Source organism: Sinocyclocheilus rhinocerous, unplaced genomic scaffold (genome assembly GCF_001515625.1).
Source record: "Sinocyclocheilus rhinocerous isolate Xijiao unplaced genomic scaffold, SAMN03320098_v1.1 scaffold418, whole genome shotgun sequence".
NCBI lineage: Eukaryota > Metazoa > Chordata > Actinopteri > Cypriniformes > Cyprinidae > Sinocyclocheilus > Sinocyclocheilus rhinocerous.
Window position 1 is genome coordinate 1,491,495 of NW_015651146.1, and position 21,131 is coordinate 1,512,625.

Below are 21,131 nucleotides of genomic sequence, written 5' to 3' on the forward strand. Positions count from 1 at the left end.
GGGTTGTTATACATTCATTGTTTAAACATGTCACTGCCCCATTTTGTTCAACAGGTGCATCAAGGAGTCGTTTTCTTTTTGCTCAATTTCAAATGTGTAATGAGGATTGCCACTTAATGGAATATAACCCAGATTCTTCATATTTCCCTCTCCTTTTGATCAGGATAATATTGCTGTTCACACACCAACAACAGGCAGTTTATTAATAACTGTAGTTTGGCAGAGTGTTCAGAAAGACTCTGTCTCTTCACATAGTGAATGCCATAGTTCAGTTTAGGCCTTTACTACCCTCACATCAAGGTGGTCTAAAGGTCAGCATGGCACTGGCCAGTCCCTGAAGTATCACATTTTTTTGACCCGTGAGCAAACTGTGTTACCGTTTACAGACACTTAAGATGTTGTGATGGAAGAACTGGGTCACTCTGAAGAAGATAACAGATGTGAAATACGGTGTATTTTAAGGTTAGATTCCTGTACAGAGTGCTGATGCCCCCACTCTACCATTTCGAGTCATTAGTACTGTGTTACTAGTTCCCTGCCAGCGTTTTTACACATTCTTGAACCTCTGCCAGAGCTGGGAAACCAGGGAAAGTCCAGTGGTTTTGGTAATGTTCAGGATACTAGCTTACTGGGCAGTTTACACTGTGTACCGTCGACTATTTTTAAAAACAGTATGTGAAACAGAAGGTGTTATTCCATGATAAAACAATTTCAGTGTCAAATTACCTCATCAAGTATGCATTTTTTGGCTGATAATCTGGTTCATCCATCACAATTGAAACGGAAGGAAAATGTACTGGTAATTTATATGTAGTTTATCATATACACTGCACCAATAATAAGAGTAGTTGCATTCCCACATCTCTAACAAAATCTGAGCTGCGTGATTGTTTATATCTTCTCAAAATGTAAACTGTAGTATATGTCTATCTATAAAGTTGGATAATATATCCAACTTTATCCGCATACATACAGTACACTCAATTGATATATCATTTATAGGAAATCTCACAAGCTGTTTATTTTGTCACAAAATGTGATTACATTGTTGCCTTTATATCTTCATCTTTATATAAAGTTGGAAGTATGTCCTTTATCCGTATACAGTCAGTATACCTGAGCAGGGTGATATACTATATATATCATATCTCAACTTGATTGCCTGTATTATGGCAAAATTCTGCTAAATGTGACTCTTAAAAGGGATAGTTCACACAAAAATGAAAATTAGCCTATGATTTACTCACCCTCAGGGCATCCTAGGAGTATCTGACAATCCTCTTTCAGACGAACACAATCGCAGTTATATTTAAAATTGTCCTGGCTCTTCCAAGCTGTATAATGGCAGTGAATGGTGCCCCTGTTTTTGAAGCCTAAAAAACTGCATCCATCCATCATAAAACTACTCCACACGGCTCTGGAGTGTTAATAAAGGCCTTCTGAAGCGAAACGATGCGTTAGTGTAAGAAAAATATAGATTTATTTATTTATTTATAAACTGTAATCTCCAGCTTCCGGTCGCTGGAGCAGGCGCGATCACGAAAAGACGAGCGTTGACATAGGCGTAGCGGAAGCTCCGGGGAGAGAGTGACAAATGCGGAAGCACAGAGGAGAAAGCAAAACAAAACAAAACACCTGTCACAAACTAGTACTACAAAACCAGCCATATTTGTTTGAACCGGAGTATACCGACCAGGAACTCCGCGAGATGGAGGAGGCTGCAGCGGCGGCGGAGGCACAAACGACAGATGTAGTTAACGCTACGCCTCTCACGAGACTACACTCTTCTCCCCGGAGCTTACGTTGTGCCTTCCGCTACGCCAACGTCATACGCTCGAACGCCTTGTCGTGAACGCGCCTACTTGAGCGACCGGAAGCTGGAGATTACAGTTTATAAATTTTTTTAAATCTATATTTTTCTTACACTAACGCATCGTTTCGCTTCAGAAGGCCTTTATCAACACCACGGAGCCGTATGGAGTAGTTTTATGATGGATGGATGCTGTTTTTTAGGCTTCAAAAATGGGCACCACTGCCATTATACAGTTTGGAAGAGCCAGGACAATTTTAAATATAACTGCAATTGTGTTCGTCTGAAAGAGGATTGCCAGAAACGCCTAGGATGCCCTGAGGGTGAGTAAATCATGGGCTAATTTCCATTTTTGGGTGAACTATCCCCTAAAGGCATGAAGATAAGATGTTACTTACAAACATTAACATCATGTTTTTTTAGCTGCCTTGAAACAGTGTTTATTGTGAAAAGCACTACACAAATAAATTTGACTTGACCTATAAAGGTTATTGCCCATGAAAAGCAGATACATCACTAGGGTATTTATTTTTGAATTCATATATATGATCTATTAAAGGGATAGTTCACCCAAAAATGAAAATGTGATGTTTATCTCAAACAGCCGTGTGAAATGTGTCGAGCCTCTCGGCGCGGAACGAGGTTTTTTTTCTCACGTTAATCAGTTAGCTACATTCATTATATTCTATTATGGCTACAGCATGACAGAAAACCTCATTAATTTTACTTGGTGCATCTGAGCTTTCATTTCAAAGCGGTAGAAATCTTTCAGCACTCGCGTGAATTCGTGCGTATCGGTATCAGCTGACTCTGAATCTGCTTGTTACTGGGTGACTCGACCATCCCATAGCAAAGCTCCATTCTCACACTTAAGTTTGTTTCGGCATGCATGACAACATCGACATCTACTCAAGAAAAAAATATATTAGGGATAATTTAATTGTTTTAAAGTCTCCCCTGGATTATTAGATGAGTTGGAATGAGAAGCATGCTAGTAAAATGATTCTTACCATTTTTATAACTTTGTGTTAATGTTCGTTTTTTAATTGTTGGCTAATTTTTTCAGTTAGTGAATATCAATATGTCAGTATGTACATGGTTTTACCCATTAAAGCAGCATACATTTGATTTTGGATTTTATAAGCTATATGTGTTATGCACCATAGCATGTCATTAAATGAATTAAAATGTGTCAGCCTATTGTGGACAAATCTAACGGCTTGAAATATGTTACATTCATAGTTTAACCGGGATAACAATTAGGTCACTTTTATTTACAATGGACATTGTGTTTAGTCACACGCCTTGCCAGTGATAAATGTTATTTTCATAGCAAATGAAACTGACCAATTTACCACACAAAAACCTACACATCACATCCACAGCAACAGACTGACAAGACATCCTTTGTTGGCATAGAGATTGCAAATGAGAGCAGGACTGCAATTTCTTTTGAGGTTTGGCAAGAGGGAACGTGACAATGAGGAAATGAAATTGCAATCGGAGCCACTGCTATTGCTGTTTCAATATGGCTGGGCCATTCCTGCATGAATGTTGAAAATGAAATGTCAAATGGACTTTGCTTTTCCATTTGAAATTTGGCAGATGTTGCAAATTATGTGTGCACAAACAGAATACGCAATTGCAAGTACAATGTTACCCAGAATATGATACTGTAGTCCCTCTGAGACTGAATGGGAAACTGAAATCAGGATTCACATCCCACATACACACACTCACGAATGTTCATTATATCTGCACTGCAGCAGTGCCGCCCCGCCTTACACATAAATCTGCTTGAAATTGAGTTTATTGATTGAATGTCCTTTTGCTATTTTCTTCGCCACATGATCAGAATACAAGCATGCATAAACTCTACTGTTGCGATCCACAACCTTAGCACAAGTGCGCTGTAGTTATAACTGTAAATGCACACACTGACATCAGTGATTGTGCTATAAAGACAGTGAAATTGCTTGGCCTTTGGCATATTATTGTATGCAGTTATGACAGGACAAAAAGTCAGGTTTTATAACAAACACTTTTTACTGAAATGGAAAAGTCTTTTTCACAACAAAATGTCCTTAATGCACAACAACTCTTCTTAATATCCCACAGGCTTGATTGCTCTTCGTTCAGCCCTGCCAGCTAGAAGAGATTGAAATGTAATTATTTTCAATTACAGAACCTGCCTGCAGTTTTTCTACCGGGTGGGTTTTGTACACAAAGAACCAACACAAAAAGCTTGTCAGCCACACTATAACTCTATTTGACCAATTCTTTCCTTAGATTAATATAAAGCTAACTAATTTTTCACCAAATGTTTGATAATGTTTAATTTAGTTGGAAATGTACTATTCTTTTTCGTAAAGGTGTTCTGAGAAAGCATTTGGCTGCAAGAATAGTGTGTTTTCTGGGGTTCTACATCATGCAGATAGTGAAGGAGAATTATTATGTAAATATTTAACAATTAATCAAGGATAGGTACAATGTGCACTGCACTTATATGGTCCTATTACATTTTTGGGTGGTGAAAGTGAGTAGACAGAACATAATGTTTAGAAATGTCTGCAATAAAGGCAACCAGCATCTGATAATGAGTCATAATAGGTAATAGGTTAAAGGGGTCATATGATGCGATTTCAATTTTTCCTTTCTTAATAACTTTCATTTCCTTTTTCATCAAATTGCATTATATTTTCAAATAGTTAGGAGATAGACAGACAGATAGATAGATAGATAGATAGATATGAAAGTTATTATAAATGGTTACCTATAATAGCTAATTAATTTATCTAATTTAGGTCTAGCCTTTTGTACAATAACTAAAAACTGAATTTTTCCTGACAACAGTATTTTGTTTACTTTGGGGTAAATGTACAGTTTTATAGATACATATATCAGGCACAATCCCCACTTTGCATTTGAGGTGTTTGGTTTGATATCAGTACAAAGAAAATCCTTTAAAGCTCTCTTAGCATTTAGGACCAAAGTATCCTATAGTTAGCCTTCAAGTAAATCAGAGTGTCCACGTTTTTTGGCAGAAGTCGGCATTGCTCTGGTCTGAGCGTCTTGCTAACAAGGTTAAATATCTGGTCCACTGATGTAGTTGTTGCTGGCACAGTAAAAACTTTTTTGGCTACTTGTGAGAGCAGGGGGAAATCGATGGACTTGCGTTTCCAGTATTGTAGTGGATCCTCATCTGTGGGTTCTTCGTGGAGATATGTGGACAGCTCCTGCTCCACAGTCTTGGCCTGGGCGGTCGGCCTCTGCTTAATGAAAGAGAACAGCTTGCAGCGTTTGGACGGCGATGGCTGGGCCTCTGAGTGATGTTCTAGTGGACTCAAAGGCTGAGTATGCTTTCCAACCTCTTCCAGCATCACCTGTTTGTGCCAGTCGCTGTCACTGCTCCAGGACAGCTTGAACTGTGGGTCCAGGGTGGTGGCTGTTACATAAAGAGGGTCCTCAAGAATGCCTGCCAGTCTGCGGTTCAGAGCTTGAGACAATCCCATCACGATCCCAGAGCACTGGTGAGTTACGACCTCAGCCAGATGCTTGCACAGACCTAGCACACAGGGCAGGGCTAGGCTGATGGACACGTGCTTGTCTCCTTGGACCATGTCTGAGGCCTCCTCAAAAGGCTCCAACACCTCAACCAGCTCCCGCAGCACTGCTTTTTCTAAGTTACCGAGGACTAGGTCATTTATATCCACAATGTCCTCAAGAAAATCCATTGACTCCACCATTTGCCGCAATATTTTTAACTGAGCGTTCCACTTGTCTGTGGATGAGGGCCAATTTGTTGAGGTACTGGAGCCGAACACTTGGACAAGTTTTTCAGGAGCCACTGTAGCAATTATGTAGTTATACAGGTGGGCTGCTTTGTTTAGAGGAACTGATATCTGAGGGGAAGCGCAAACTCCTTCCTTCACACACTGAGCTAGTAATCGAGCAAAGCAGTCTATCCTACTTCGACCAAGACACTGATCTAAAGACTTGCAGTTCTCGATGCTACTAATGGCTTCTTTGTCTTCTCCTGCACTAGACTCTTCATCGCTACCATCTTCTTCACCATGTCCAATTAGATTGAACCCAGGAAGACGAAAAGCAGATCTGTTTTCACAGGGTGACAAGTCTGCGACGACTCTGAACACTTTGCCAGACATGCCATGGGATTCGGAGATCTCATCAAACTCGCTGAGCATTTGCAGTGTGTTGCTGTGGTCTGGAAGAGGTAAGCATGCCAAAAGAGTGGATCTGATGTGCCAGTCTGCATTTATGAAATGGCATGTCACTCCAAGAAACCCAGCACCACTGTTGTTACCTGCAGAGCTGCTTCTCCACAGGTCAAGGGTCACACTGCAGGACTCGGCTCCTTTTAGAGCCTGTTTGGCAGCTAGTTGCACTTGGGAGACATAGGCTGGCAGGAGCTGCTGTTGTATATAATGGCATGGTACCGGAATGTAACGGGGCTCCAGCAGCTGAAGAAGCTCACGGAAACCCTCATATTCCACTATTTGTGCCGGTTGCAGGTCTCGGATGATCATCTTGGCAATAGCTTCTGAAATTAGGGATTGGCGAGGGTCACTGTAGTCAAACTTGTTCATCCCGGCACCGCTTTGAGAGATCACTCGACCACTTGGAGGGCCAGTACACATCTGCATTGCTTCCCTTTTCACATCTTTCTTCCTCACAAACTCATCATACATGGCCTGATGTTTGCGCTGTGAATGTGACATAATTATATACAGGTGAAATACATATAGAACACAATATACATAATCATGTAAACATATATCTAAACACACACAAAGAACATAATATTAAAGGTTCTCACACTTTCTGACTATTGAACTTTTATGATATTTCCAGTCATTTGTGTATCATAAACCGACTTGAAAGAAATTGCACTAACACAGCACATTTTATTACATTTTTTTTTTTAAATTAATTTCTATAACTATTGACCAGGAAATTACAATTTTAATTGATATTTTAAATTTCCATGACCCTGAATAGTGGCAACGCATTATTGGTTATATTGGTTAAATTTGCCATGTTATTAGATGCAAAACACTTACATAAAAAAATGAACCCGTACCTTTAAATCTTGAAAGAAATTGCACTAACACAGCACATTTTATTACATTTTTTTTATTTATTATTTTCTATAACTATTGACCAGGAAATTACAATTTTAATTGATATTTTAAATTTCCATGACCCTGAATAGTGGCAACGCATTATTGGTTATATTGGTTAAATTTGCCATGTTATTAGATGCAAAACACTTACATAAAAAAATGAACCCGTACCTTTAAATGTGTAACAAAGTTAGAAGTAACTGTCCGTTTAGCCTGAATCCTTGTGCCACAAGCTTTGCAGTTTGATTCAATTTTGCCATTTTCTCCCTCACAGACGATATTGAAGTAATCCAGAATGGAGACCCTAGATTTTGACGCCATCAGTGATCTTCAAATCTTCCACGATATGAGCATCAATACAGTAAGAATAACACTTAAAAACGAGAACAATGTGATATCCTCTTTTGTTTTTATCAAATATTAGTCTAGCTTTTGAGAATCAATGTTAATAGCCTCGTCTCAGCATAGAGATAACAGGATAGTAATCTGACCGAAATAGCGTGTTCACCTGGTCTGACATTGATCGCATCGTCCTGTCATTGTGAAAACATCTTCTCGGTTACACGTCTCCGTAAAAACATAAAAACAGACTTCCGTCAAATCTGCGTGAGCACGCAAACGGTGTCGGTTCCGACCGTAAACATCGCTATCCGCTAACAGCTCTTTTCCGACGAACACCAGGAAGTAGACGGCGAATGGGGAATATATATTTATTTATTTATTTACCATTCCGCCTCTGTTTGAATGTTTTGATTTTATTCGTGAACAAGCACCTACAACTTGATACAAGGCTAATGAAGTAACACAACAAAGGTCGTGATGTGTGTATTTCTCGTTTTGTACGTTAGTTTCATGCAGTGATTAAATGTAATCTAATAGCTCAAACAAGAGGAGGCGAGGACGCGCCTGATACTTACTGCTCGTGCACGTTTAACACTTGAAATGTTTTTTGAGGTTTCAGCAGGAATTTTTGATAACGTCAAGAAAAAGTTACATTTACATTTAACATGATTACTTAAGTATTGCTTGGATTCGAGAAACCATCTTCTTCCAGGTAAGCGTATGTAGATTGATATTTGTTTAATCAAACAGAAAAACCTATGAACTTGCCATCTCTCACAATTCCGTTGTTCAGTTTAAAGGGGTCATATGATGCTTTTTTAAAGATCATTATTTTGTGTATTTGGTGTAACAGAATATGTTGACATGCTTTAATGTTCAAAAAACACATTATTTTTCAAATACTGTACATTATTGTAGGTCCTCTATGCCCCGCCTCTCTCAAACGCTTCGTTGTGTATCTCTTTGGTTTTGAGACTTTAGTCTTTGCAACTTCAGGGATCTTATCTATGCACAATCAGCTTGTAACACTCCAAAGAGAAAGGACAACTTGAAATCGCATCATATGACCCCTTTAAAATGGGAAAGAATATGCATTTAGTCATGCATTTTAATGATCTGACGGATATGATTCAGCCACACAGAAACGGCGAGAACATTGCCTTTTTATAGCCGTTTTATTTACTAATATAGATTACTATATAGATTTCGACGAAGTTCAGTTATTGAATTTTAACTGAACCAACACTAAAATGACTTGATCTGAACAGAACAAAGACACTGTTGTCTTTTAGAGCTGCTTCACAGCAGAATATGAACTCTCCTTAGTTGAGTTTCCATAATTGATTCTGCTATGCTATTTTCCCTATTACTGTGAAGCTGCTTAGACACAATCTGTATTGTCAAAAGCACTATACACAAAAAAAAAACGTGACTTGACATGAAATATCTGATAACTAATGATTGCAGGAGTATTTACATTTAAAAGGACAAAATGATGTTCAACCACATAGTTCTTAAAAACTAACGTGCTGAAAATGAATCTAATTGTTGTAATACTTTTATACGTTTAGGACTATCCTGAATTTAACTGCATTACTGCTCAAAAAAGATCATATGGTTAATCAAAGATATTTTTATTAGGAAAACAACTTTGTTCATATAATTAGAGTGTTTTCAGTGATCTCTTGACATGTCAAACATTTGATATTATTCAATACAGTAAAATTGAGGACTATGGGTCCATTTGGTTCATACAAAATTTCAACAAATAAAGATTATAGATGAAAGTGAATAAGATCACAGGTATTCTTTTTTCATTTCTGGTTGAGTCTTCTCTTGCTTTTCCTTCATCTGTGCCTGCATTTCTTTTCTTGTAGCAAGTATTGCACTTTGTAGAGATGCAATTTCTGCTGAGAGAGTGATGACTGGGGGGGGGAGAAAATGTGTTTAAAAAAAGTGTTAACTGTTAAATAAACCCAGACTACAAGAAACAGTATTTCCATAAAACAAAAATGATGTTGAAATAATTCTTCAAATATACGCCACACAGCAAATGTGCAGCAAAGCACATCACATCAGTATACTACAGAGGGATAGAATTAAATATAGCATAAGCAAACAATATTTATAAAAGACAAAAGAGCTCACCCTCTTTAAAAGCAGACTGGGCTTGTTTCAGATTTTGTGGTACAAGGATTCCAAACCACTTCAAAGGATCCCTCTGCTCAGGTGTGCATGATTCTGCCTTTGTTTTTACTTGAGGGTCTGTCTCCTGTTCCTCCTCTTTAACCCCCTTTTGTATGGTATTTATTCGCCTTCTAAGACCTGAAACTTTCAATAATGTTGTCATGAACAAAAAATCATACAAATACAGCTTTAGGCCCCTACATGTGTAATATTAGATAAGTAAACAACAAGCAACACTTTGGAAAGACTTGACTTAAATCAAAACATAATAGAGTAATTTAAATGTCAGTAAATCTGACATACCGGTCTCTTTCGCACCAATGTCTTCTATCGTGTCACTTTTCAATTCTTCCGTTTTATTCTCTTTTCTCTCACATTTGAGCTCAGCTGTTCCACCTTCCAGCACACTGTTGTTAAGGCAAGCACATGGATCTATGTAAATGATTAAGACTTATACACAATCAAATGTTATTTAATTGCATGGGATGATACGAACCTGGTTTCAACATAAACAAGCGGCTCCATCTCACTAGCGTACTGCAGAGCGGAGACTTGCTTATTTCCCATTGAATAACGTGCTTTGGCAATTGAAAACCATCCCTGTGTTAAGAGAATAAATCTAATTATATTAAGAATACAAATTAAAATATTTCGCGTGCAATACGTAATTATGGACAAGTTGGATTCCATTCCCAATATGAATATGTGCTCAAACTAATCAAGTGTAATTGCACGTTTCACCTCCTCTATAAGGGAATTAAGTTTATGTCGTTTCTCCTCCAGAGCCTCGAGCTGGTCCATGAAAAGCAGCAACTGCTCGTCCAAACGAAGCTGTTGATCAACACGCATTTCTGTCGTTTTATCTGGCTAAACAGAACCGAACAATAATAAACAGTAATAAACTAAATGAAGAATGAAAAGAGAAGTATTCCTGTAGAACGCTTTCCGAGTGATTATAAGAACCTTTACCGGTCACGTGACAAGAAGTCACATGACATCACTGTTACGTAGAGATTGCGTAGTTTAGTATGAATTCTGTGAATGCAATATTAACAGGATTTATATGTATGAACAAATATAGCGTTCAAGTTATAATTAATGTTATTTTTCCAAAAATATGGGTTGTGTAATTAAATATTCACCCAGTATGTTTTGTGTGTAATTTGAATTTGCTTAATATCTCGCTTGCATATGCTGTATTTGTGACTTTTTTTAAGTATGGACTCGAATTCATAAAACACGCGCGCGCGTTACTTTTGTCGTGCATACATATTTCATGGTAAAAAAAAGAAAACGCTTACTTCCCATACCGGGAGTCGAACCCGGGCCGCCTGGGTGAAAACCAGGAATCCTAACCGCTAGACCATATGGGATATATGCATTTTGTCGAAAGCAGACGCTTTTAAGCTAGGATATATAATATGAATTTGTAAATACTATAATTTCAGTTTATCATAGTGTCCGTCATTCGTGTTAGTTCTTTTAATACCGTATCCAGCACTGCAGAAGTCAATTATTAAACTTAAAGATCAATGGCAGAAGCTCACTTTATTTTCACTAGACACCATAAAAATGTAACATGCTGCGTTGTGAATTACTGTAAATCATCAAGTTCTAGTATTGATTCGCAGGCTAGAAAAAGTAGTATGCTCATGTGCCAGCACAATATAACTGAGAAAATATTGCAATAGAAAAGCTGTTTAAACGCATTAATATATAGACATTAAAGGCGAATTCCACCGACAGCTTCCACCACCTCCAGTAGCTCGCCGTGATCGTATAGTGGTTAGTACTCTGCGTTGTGGCCGCAGCAACCCCGGTTCGAATCCGGGTCACGGCAGGGATGACTCCCTATCACGGCATAGGAGTGTGTGTTTTTTCAACTTGTGAACTTCGTTTTATTTTATGCATCACTTTATTAACAACCGCTAAACGTGATTTACGAGACAAAAGGTATTAATTTACAAAATATATCATGCATTTCTTCCAGCATATACGCACTTAATCACATGTGACGACATGCATGTTCCGAGAAGATCGTCCAACTGCAAGCCGAGTACATTTCACCATGGGTTGTTCCTCCCACAAAGCCGAAAAGTGATTGGGCAGCGTGAATCACGTGGGCTTTTAGTAGGCTGTGACTCGGTGGTGCGATGTTTCTGTATTTGACAATGTAGTTTCAAAGAGCAAATTTTCATTGCCGCGCTCTCCACCTTTAAGAGGACAGTTATATGCAACATAAAGAGTAACGCGGTAAGTAATCTAATTTCTTGCATATTTCACAACTCATCACAGAATAAATACAGACGTATAAAGTCATTTCCATGTAGTATGTTCTTTTCTGGTGCAAGATCCGTTACTCCAGATTAACTTTTTCTAATGCTACCATTTATAAATTTTGTCTCATAAACGTTTACAGATGTTGAAGGAAGAAGAAACTATAAATCACCCCTATTGGCCACGCAACCTGTCCATTCCCAACTATGTGGCCAATGACCGTTCAATGTCAGAGATTCTCATATTCCTGTTCTCTGTGTCCGGGATACTGCTGCTGGCCACCTGGTCACTGACTGGCCGTAAGGTGTGTGGAAGCAGGCTCAGTGGAGGGAGGAGGTTAGCTCTGTGCTGGTTCACTGTGTGTGGCTTCATCCATGGGGTCATTGAGGGATGGTTCTCTTTATACTACACCATCATTCCTAAAGACCAGAGTTTCCTTTCTCAACTGTGTGAGTGAGGTGCAAAGTCTGTTTGACTCCGTTTATCATTAGGATGTTTTAAAATAATAGTTTGAAAATATTCCCTTAATGTCTCGTGAACATATTCATACATCTGAATACCAAAAATGCTTATTTTTTTCCCTCTTCAGGGAAAGAATATTCCAAAGGAGACAGCAGATATGCAATGTAAGTTAAAGACATGCTTGCATTGAGTCTATGCATTGTATCTAACCTCCTTATATGAAATCTTTTCTCCAGAGCGGATAATTTCACCGTTAGCATGGAGACAGTGACCGCGTGCCTGTGGGGTCCCTTTAGCATATGGATTGTTGTGGCCTTCCTGTATAATCATTCTTACAGATTTGTCCTGCAACTCATTGTATCTCTAGGTAAGATATGTGTCTTTGACGCACTATACAGTATATGCAATTATAAAAGTTATTTATTCCACATTATATCATTTAAAATAGAGAAACATAGTGTATGTTCGAAGGCACAATTAAGTTCAACATCCACCATTACTTACAGGTCAGCTGTATGGTGCAGTCCTCTACTTCTTCACTGAGCACAGAGATGGATATATTCACAGCGAATATGGTCACCCCATCTACTTCTGGTTCTACTTTGTGTTTATGAATACTTTGTGGATTGTCATCCCTTTCATTCTTATAGTGGACTCATGGTGTCAGCTATCTGCCTGTCAATCCATGTTTGATAAAGCTGCACTAAAAGGAAAGTCTAAAAGAAGCTAGACCAGTAGAAAATGGAAGGGATATGAAAAAATAATGAAATACTGTACACATTACTTGGTATTATACAGTATGTGGAGATAATATATTTTGAATGTAATTTTATAATAATATAGTGCCATTCATGGAAGAAAATGGAAAATGCCATAAGTGTAATGTGTCATATTCATTACAGAAATGAAATTGTTGATTAAATATTCACAATACAGCTCCAGCAGGGTTGCTTTATATTTACCGGTGTTTTTATGACACTGTTGCTCTATATCAGTTATCTCTACTCGGGTGCCTTTCTTAATATTCTTTTGTATGCTGTTATCAAATTATTATATCTGAGATTTTATTAAATGTTACACCCCTTATATCACTGTCGCCTGGCTGTTTTATCACATTTCAAGACACATACAATGAGACAATAAAGTAAGCCAAATCTGTTCTTTATAAATCTATATATTTTTTCTAATCCCGTCTTTCTTGGTTAAATGAGCATTTATGAAATAATTATATGGCTCCATTTTCTTTGTTGTTAAATATTGGAAAATATTTTATTTTACTATATACCCATCAATGAATACACAGAAATGCTTTATGTGTGGTATTGTGGTGGTGATAATTTGTCTTTGTGTTTAGCGTTTAAAAAAAAAAAACTACAAATAAAAGAATTTATAGAATAATGATGAAATAATACAAATCGGTTTGGGTTAAAAGTATAAGACTTATTCACAACAGTGAAGTGTCAAAATGCCGAAACCCGGGATCGAACCAGGGACCTTTAGATCTTCAGTCTAACGCTCTCCCAACTGAGCTATTTCGGCTATGAAGGCCCCCCTTGGACTGAAGCCATAACTTTGTCGAAAGCAGACGCTTTTAAGCTAGGATATATAATATGAATTTGTAAATACTATAATTTCAGTTTATCATAGTGTCCGTCATTCGTGTTAGTTCTTTTAATACCGTATCCAGCACTGCAGAAGTCAATTATTAAACTTAAAGATCAATGGCAGAAGCTCACTTTATTTTCACTAGACACCATAAAAATGTAACATGCTGCGTTGTGAATTACTGTAAATCATCAAGTTCTAGTATTGATTCGCAGGCTAGAAAAAGTAGTATGCTCATGTGCCAGCACAATATAACTGAGAAAATATTGCAATAGAAAAGCTGTTTAAACGCATTAATATATAGACATTAAAAGCCAATTCCACTGACAGCTTCCACTACCTCCAGTAGCTCGCCGTGATCGTATAGTGGTTAGTACTCTGCGTTGTGGCCGCAGCAACCCCGGTTCGAATCCGGGTCACGGCAGGGATGACTCCCTATCACGGCATAGGAGTGTGTGTTTTTTCAACTTGTGAACTTCGTTTTATTTTATGCATCACTTTATTAACAACCGCTAAACGTGATTTACGAGACAAAAGGTATTAATTTACAAAATATATCATGCATTTCTTCCAGCATATACGCACTTAATCACATGTGACGACATGCATGTTCCGAGAAGATCGTCCAACTGCAAGCCGAGTACATTTCACCATGGGTTGTTCCTCCCACAAAGCCGAAAAGTGATTGGGCAGCGTGAATCACGTGGGCTTTTAGTAGGCTGTGACTCGGTGGTGCGATGTTTCTGTATTTGACAATGTAGTTTCAAAGAGCAAATTTTCATTGCCGCGCTCTCCACCTTTAAGAGGACAGTTATATGCAACATAAAGAGTAACGCGGTAAGTAATCTAATTTCTTGCATATTTCACAACTCATCACAGAATAAATACAGACGTATAAAGTCATTTCCATGTAGTATGTTCTTTTCTGGTGCAAGATCCGTTACTCCAGATTAACTTTTTCTAATGCTACCATTTATAAATTTTGTCTCATAAACGTTTACAGATGTTGAAGGAAGAAGAAACTATAAATCACCCCTATTGGCCACGCAACCTGTCCATTCCCAACTATGTGGCCAATGACCGTTCAATGTCAGAGATTCTCATATTCCTGTTCTCTGTGTCCGGGATACTGCTGCTGGCCACCTGGTCACTGACTGGCCGTAAGGTGTGTGGAAGCAGGCTCAGTGGAGGGAGGAGGTTAGCTCTGTGCTGGTTCACTGTGTGTGGCTTCATCCATGGGGTCATTGAGGGATGGTTCTCTTTATACTACACCATCATTCCTAAAGACCAGAGTTTCCTTTCTCAACTGTGTGAGTGAGGTGCAAAGTCTGTTTGACTCCGTTTATCATTAGGATGTTTTAAAATAATAGTTTGAAAATATTCCCTTAATGTCTCGTGAACATATTCATACATCTGAATACCAAAAATGCTTAGATCTTCAGTCTAACGCTCTCCCAACTGAGCTATTTCGGCTATGAAGGCCCCCCTTGGACTGAAGCCATAATTTTTTGTCGGTGGCCACCACTTCATAACTATCACTCTGAAACCCACACTTCATCTTCATTCTCAAAAGAAGACATTTAGTTTTAGTTGTGAATTAGATATACATGATTTTATATGTCCTACTACACCTTCAAGAGAACTTGTGCTTTAAGATGATGCACACGTTTGTGGGCGGGATCTTGGGGAGTTCTGTTTAAAAATGGCTGCCACTCCAACTTGGACAGTTTACAGACAAAGGTAAACTGCTGTTTAGGTTTTTACAGTAGATCTTCTCAATACATACCACTTCTTTGAGGGGAGCTGCGCTGTGCCAACATCAACAAGTAGGACATTCACTCCACATCCCCCATGGGCTTTGTATTTCTGTATGGACATGAGCTGAAAATAAACACAAATATTTATGCTTTTTTACTTAATTAAACCCTCATAATCTCCATTTTTAGCAACCAGTGGGTTCACTTGAACCCACTTGAAAAACTGGTCACCTGATGATCTTAACTTGTGTTGTGAATTCTGTTTTCTGTAATTGTTTATGTATTAATAGGAGCAGATGAGCTCTCCCTACTGATTCAAGGGAATCATTTATCCACTTACTAACCATGCCATCTTAGTACAATAATATATACATACCAATATATCTTTTCACTAAATTTAAGATCGTCACGTTGATTTAAACAAGAAAACATTTTTTTTTACAAAAACAACTCAACAATTGTCAGTTATTTTTAGTTTTACAGTAATTGTTCTCACATTAAAGTCACATTACACTTCTATAGTATTTTCAAAAGCAGTCAGTCTGTCGCCATTGGTGCGTTTTGTTTGGTTAATGGGTTAGTTCACCTAAAAATGAAAATTAGCCTGTGTTTTACTCACCCTTGAGGCATCCTAGGTGTATATGACTTTCTTCTTTCAGACGAATCCAATCAGAGAGAGATTAAAAATGGTCCTGGCTATTCCAAGCTCTATCATTGCAGTCAGCGGGTGTTTCTGTTCAACTGTCCACAAGTCGTCAAATAAAGCGCGCACATCCATAATAAAACATGCCTCACACGGCTCCAGGGGTGAATAAAGGTCTCTTGTAGCGAATCCATGCATTTTCATAAGAAAAATATCCATATTTCAAACGTAATAAACACTTTTCTCTCACTTCCGATACGCGGAAGCCGTTCCGGCGGAAGGCGTATGACGTATGCGAATACGAGTTTGTTTACAGGATCAAAGGAAGCAAAGTTTCCTTACTTCAGTAAAGGAAACCCAGTCTCCTCTTGGTTTAGATCGAAATCCTCTGACATTTTTCTTTACAAATCCTCGGTATGTACTTCTAATTCATAACCGGCGTTTTTTGTTCTCTCTCCACATTCGTCACTAATCACGCTGCGCATACGTCCTACATCATCCGCCGGAACGCCTTCCGCGTATGACAGATACCTAAAGTGAGAGAAAAGTGTTTATTACGTTTGAAATATGGATATTTTTTCTTTTGAAAATGCAAGGATTCGCTACAGGAGGCCTTTATTCAGCCCCCGGAGCCGTGTGAGGCACGTTTTATTATGGATGTGCGTGCTTTATTTGATGACTTGTGGACAGTTGAACAGAAACACCTTCTGACTGCAATGATAGAGCTTGGAAGAGCCAAGACAATTTTTAATATAACACTGGATTCGTCTGAAAGAAGAAATTCATATACACATAGGATTCCCAGAGGGTGAGTAAAACACAGGATAATTTTTGGGTGAACTAACCCTTTAACTTTGGTTACCCTAAGCCAGTGGTCGCCAACCCTTCGGTCGCGATCGACTGGTAGATCTTTATCACTGTCCCAGTAGATCCCGAAAAAAGCAGTAAAAAAAGAGCAAAGAAATACCCAATGGTGAACTTTTACCGCCCTCTACAGGAAAAGCAAGGGGCGAACTTATACATTACAGTTTTTCCTCTGAGTTTAACACAAGAGGTCGCTCTTTCATAATGTTTAAAGCAGCCCTTAAAAATGAGCTACATTGAATAATAAATTCTTCATATTATAAATTACTAATTGTTAAGGTTCATTTTGTCACCATATTTCATGCTCAAGATAAAAAAAGTCTACCTGGCAAGATGCATGATATTACAGATTGTTGCACCAAGTATTAGTCTATTCCAAGTGAAGCTTTGTCAGCAGTCCATATACAGTGTGGCAGAGATGATGTATTTTTGTAGGCCAAAACCCAGAAATGGGTTCCATTGCCCTGAATGTGTATTCTGAATGGTTAACAGCTCAAGATATTTTCACACCTTATTCTACAACATAAAATACATCAGTAATACCCCCTTGTGATTTTTTAAAAACCTTTGTTACTAGGACTACAGAGGTTATTGGGGACATTAAATATCATCATGCTTGACAGGTAAACTCATCTACTCACTAGTCTACTTTCACAGCCTCGTTGGGTTTATAATCGTGCTATTGCAAACTAACTCAAACTTTTATGAAAATTGTTTTTTAATTAAAGACTAAAAGAGTTGTCGGAAGCTTAGTTGTGGTGACGTTTATGTCATGCAACCATGGTGTAGTTCGTTATAGCCTACATTTATCTACATCTTGTTGCTTCTGTATTTAGGTTTCAAAGTACATATAAAGTTGTGTTTATTTGTAAGATTATTATGATGAACAAAATGTTTAAGAATCACTTTTTTTTTTATCACAGAGCCTACAATAATCCAAAAGCCAATGGATAAATCCTATTGTAATTTTTGTTAAGGCAACCAGGGTGATCATAACTTCTGGGTTGTCGGTAAAAATGTCATCACTGCAATGCTCTATTTGATATCTATCATTAGGAATAAAAATGCAAAAGCTTGGAGTATCAAATCAAACTGAAAATCTTTCAAACAAACTCAGTTTTGAAGGTCTATACTTGAAAGATGTAAAAAAAAAAAAAAAAAAAGCTAGTACCAACTGCAGACCTTTCAGTTTGTACTCAAAATATATGAACATAGGGCTGGAAAATAAGCCCGTCTCCAGCAACGTTTTTGTTGTTGCTTAATTTTTGTTTTCTGCAGCAACTCCATACTTTTGTGTGTGTGTTTTACGAATTCGAGTCCATACTTAAAAAAGTCACAAATACAGCATATGCAAGCGAGATATTCAGCAAGTTCAGATTACACACAAAACATACTGGGTGAATATTTAATTACACAACCCATATTTTTGGAAAAATAACATTAATTATAACTTGAACGCTATATTTGTTCATACATATAAATCCTGTTAATATTGCATTCACAGAATTCATACTAAACTACGCAATCTCTACGTAACAGTGATGTCATGTGACTTCTTGTCACGTGACCGGTAAAGGTTCTTATAATCACTCGGAAAGCGTTCTACAGGAATACTTCTCTTTTCATTCTTCATTTAGTTTATTACTGTTTATTATTGTTCGGTTCTGTTTAGCCAGATAAAACGACAGAAATGCGTGTTGATCAACAGCTTCGTTTGGACGAGCATACTTTCATACTCTTTATCCTGGCTGAAGCACATTTGTTTCAATATATAAGTATAATCAGCCTACACTACCAGTCAAAGGTTTTTTAAGAGTAAGATTTTTATTGTTTTTTTAAAGAAGTATCTTCTGCTCACCAAGCCTGCATTTATTTGATCCAAAGTACAGCAAAAACAGTAAAAATTTTAAAGTTGAAAACAGCATTTATCTGAAATAGAAATCTTTTGTAACATTATAAATGTCTTTATCATCACTTTTGATCAATTTAAAGCATCCTTGCTAAATAAAAGTATTAATTTCTATAATTTCCCCCCAATTATAGAAATATAATTTCTATAACCCCCCCCCAAATATATATACTGACTCCAAGCTTTTGAATGGTAGTGTATAATGTTACAAAAGCTTTTTTTTTCAGATAAATGCTGATCTTTGTATATTTCTGTTCATCAAAGAATCTTGAAAAAAAATGTACTCAACTGTTTTAAATATTGATAATCAGCAAATCAGCATATTAGAATGATTTCTGAAGGTTTTCTATTTCCAAATAGAAAGGTTATTTTAAATTGTAAAAAATATTTCAAAATGTTACTGTTTTTGCTGTATTTTGGATCAAATAAATGCAGGCTTGGTGAGCAAAAGAGAATTCTTTAAAAAAAACTTAAAAAATCTTACTGTTCAAAAACTTTTGACTGGTATGTTAGCTTATAGTTTGAAGTTAAAGATATTAATAATTAATAAGGCGAGTCTGAGATGTTTATTTGACAGTGATTTCACATTTCTTGTTTGTATGAAGGCTAAATACAAATAAAAGGTGAACATTAATTTATTTGTGCTGTTTTTTTCTTTCTAAAAAATGAAATAGTTTTATAGGAAGAGGTTTCATAGACTTGGCAAATTAACTTTTTATAAGTTTGTAGGTACAGACATCTGTTGTGGGTGTTCTTGGCAGTTTTTATGAGGCTTTTTTAAATAGTGTTCATATCGATATCGGAATGATATCGTAATCGACCGAAATTAAGAAATATATCGTGATATAAATTTTGGCCTATATGAACATTTAAATGCATACTTCATTAGGTTGCTACTTCTGCAGCGTCTATATAACGTTTACATTAATTACTCAAAAATAAATGAAAAAAATAAAAAATAAAAACTGAACGTCCCTGGGTGGGCTCGAACCACCAACCTTTCGGTTAACAGCCGAACGCGCTAACCGATTGCGCCACAGAGACCTTGTGCCTACCGCAACTGGAATGTTTCATTAAGAAGAAACCTGTTTTCTTTCTGAAAGTCTGAATAGAATATAAATCACACATTATGAAGGTATTGCCACAAAGGCAATTTTGAGGTTTACCTAAAGGTATTGCCTATCCACAGACCTTTATGGGACTGCTGTCAATATGTAACACTGGAAATCGTGAATTCATTCAAAAGCAACTATTAGGCAATATTAAATGGCTTAGTGCATGTTTTCATATTATTTCTTGTACTTCTCAGAGGTCTTGTTTTATTTAACAGCAAGTTACAGCTGCCAGTAACTGCAGACTATTAGTCATATCAACGCGATATAAAAACATTTTTTATAAAAAAAATTAAAGTCTTATAAACCATTAAAATTTTGTAATGTTTTTTTTTATTAAGAATAAAACAATAAATATTTCATTATAATAAATGCCCATATTAATTCTAATAAATAGCAATTTTTTTATAAAAAAAATTAAAGTCTTATAAACCATTAAAATTTTGTAATGTTTTTTTTTTATTAAGAATAAAACAATAAATATTTCATTATAATAAATGCCCATATTAATTCTAATAAATAGCAGTAGCTGTAGTTACACTCTGAGCTTGACACTAGATGTCGCTCTTTAATAATATATGCAGAGTAAAGTCACTCCACTAGTGCAGTGCTACATTTTTAACATGAATTCTTAATCAAATATTTTGATGCATTTTTTTAACTGCATGTCATGCCTAATGCATGCTGCATGACCGCCTAACATACATACTATCGATACATAATTGTGTACTGTACACTGTGTACTGCAGATGAAGTGTAAATCTTAATTAGGCTTTGTGTTCAATATTTTTTATGATCTGTCTTTAAGGGTAAACGTGCTTAAGTATAAACTGAAATCAATATTCCTTACAGAATAATGGAAGATATGCTTTTAGAAAGCGACTAAGACTGCAGACCTTTGTGATTGCATTCATTAAATGACACAGACAGGGCTGTCGCAAGGGGGGTGCAAGGCCCTGTGCGAAGCCCTCAGCAATTTTGTGTGTGTGTGTGTGTGTGTGTGTGTGTGTGTGTGTGTG

At 37.1% G+C, this 21,131-nt stretch overlaps 3 protein-coding genes and 5 non-coding genes across 10 annotated transcripts; 3 read left to right on the forward strand and 5 right to left on the reverse strand.

Annotated features, from left to right (window-relative positions):
• Window positions 1-4,625: 4,625 nt before the first annotated feature.
• LOC107712743 (zinc finger BED domain-containing protein 4-like) lies at window positions 4,626-7,860 on the reverse strand. Its single transcript, XM_016518086.1, has 3 exons — window positions 7,463-7,860; window positions 7,126-7,290; window positions 4,626-6,534 (listed from the first exon to the last, which is right to left on the reverse strand). The coding sequence occupies exons 2-3, from the start codon at window positions 7,273-7,275 to the stop codon at window positions 4,792-4,794; spliced, it is 1,893 nt and encodes a 630-aa protein (XP_016373572.1). The 5' UTR covers window positions 7,276-7,290; window positions 7,463-7,860; the 3' UTR covers window positions 4,626-4,791.
• A 1,086-nt stretch (window positions 7,861-8,946) lies between these two features.
• Window positions 8,947-10,486, reverse strand: LOC107712745 (coiled-coil domain-containing protein 115-like). Of its 2 annotated transcripts, none has more exons than XM_016518091.1 (5): window positions 10,225-10,486; window positions 9,980-10,083; window positions 9,787-9,890; window positions 9,445-9,621; window positions 8,947-9,221 (listed from the first exon to the last, which is right to left on the reverse strand). In XM_016518091.1, the coding sequence occupies exons 1-5, from the start codon at window positions 10,330-10,332 to the stop codon at window positions 9,094-9,096; spliced, it is 621 nt and encodes a 206-aa protein (XP_016373577.1). In that variant the 5' UTR covers window positions 10,333-10,486; the 3' UTR covers window positions 8,947-9,093. The 2 variants fall into 2 exon arrangements, with proteins under 2 accessions (XP_016373577.1, XP_016373576.1); XM_016518090.1 differs by having other exon boundaries at window positions 9,445-9,627.
• Window positions 10,487-10,784: 298 nt separating this feature from the next.
• On the reverse strand, window positions 10,785-10,856 carry trnae-uuc (transfer RNA glutamic acid (anticodon UUC)). Its single transcript has one exon. It is a non-coding gene; the product is annotated as a tRNA-Glu (tRNA).
• Window positions 10,857-11,251: 395 nt separating this feature from the next.
• trnah-gug (transfer RNA histidin (anticodon GUG)) lies at window positions 11,252-11,323 on the forward strand. Its single transcript has one exon. It is a non-coding gene; the product is annotated as a tRNA-His (tRNA).
• Window positions 11,324-11,601: 278 nt separating this feature from the next.
• On the forward strand, window positions 11,602-13,364 carry LOC107712744 (3-beta-hydroxysteroid-Delta(8),Delta(7)-isomerase-like). Of its 2 annotated transcripts, none has more exons than XM_016518089.1 (5): window positions 11,602-11,779; window positions 11,903-12,209; window positions 12,350-12,386; window positions 12,459-12,589; window positions 12,729-13,364. In XM_016518089.1, the coding sequence occupies exons 2-5, from the start codon at window positions 11,903-11,905 to the stop codon at window positions 12,950-12,952; spliced, it is 699 nt and encodes a 232-aa protein (XP_016373575.1). In that variant the 5' UTR covers window positions 11,602-11,779; the 3' UTR covers window positions 12,953-13,364. The 2 variants fall into 2 exon arrangements, with proteins under 2 accessions (XP_016373575.1, XP_016373573.1); XM_016518087.1 differs by having other exon boundaries at window positions 11,602-11,736.
• Window positions 13,365-13,688: 324 nt separating this feature from the next.
• Window positions 13,689-13,761, reverse strand: trnaf-gaa (transfer RNA phenylalanine (anticodon GAA)). The gene has a single exon. It is a non-coding gene; the product is annotated as a tRNA-Phe (tRNA).
• Window positions 13,762-14,179: 418 nt separating this feature from the next.
• On the forward strand, window positions 14,180-14,251 carry trnah-gug (transfer RNA histidin (anticodon GUG)). Its single transcript has one exon. It is a non-coding gene; the product is annotated as a tRNA-His (tRNA).
• A 5,719-nt stretch (window positions 14,252-19,970) lies between these two features.
• trnan-guu (transfer RNA asparagine (anticodon GUU)) lies at window positions 19,971-20,044 on the reverse strand. The gene has a single exon. It is a non-coding gene; the product is annotated as a tRNA-Asn (tRNA).
• Between the last annotated feature and the right edge of the window lie 1,087 nt (window positions 20,045-21,131).

Coding starts and splice junctions, on each gene's coding strand:
- LOC107712743 (XM_016518086.1), bottom strand. CDS start 7,275: ATGGCGTCAAAATCTAGGGTCTCCATTCTGGATTACTTCAATATCGTC. Junction 6,535..7,125: donor ACTTTGTTACACATTTAAAG/GTACGGGTTCAT, acceptor TCACATTCACAG/CGCAAACATCAGGCCATGTA.
- LOC107712744 (XM_016518089.1), top strand. CDS start 11,903: ATGTTGAAGGAAGAAGAAACTATAAATCACCCCTATTGGCCACGCAAC. Junction 12,210..12,349: donor GAGTTTCCTTTCTCAACTGT/GTGAGTGAGGTG, acceptor TTCCCTCTTCAG/GGAAAGAATATTCCAAAGGA. Junction 12,590..12,728: donor GCAACTCATTGTATCTCTAG/GTAAGATATGTG, acceptor CATTACTTACAG/GTCAGCTGTATGGTGCAGTC.
- LOC107712745 (XM_016518090.1), bottom strand. CDS start 10,332: ATGCGTGTTGATCAACAGCTTCGTTTGGACGAGCAGTTGCTGCTTTTC. Junction 9,628..9,786: donor CATTGGTGCGAAAGAGACCG/GTATGTCAGATT, acceptor CATTATTGAAAG/TTTCAGGTCTTAGAAGGCGA. Junction 9,222..9,444: donor CCAGTCTGCTTTTAAAGAGG/GTGAGCTCTTTT, acceptor TCCCCCCCCCAG/TCATCACTCTCTCAGCAGAA.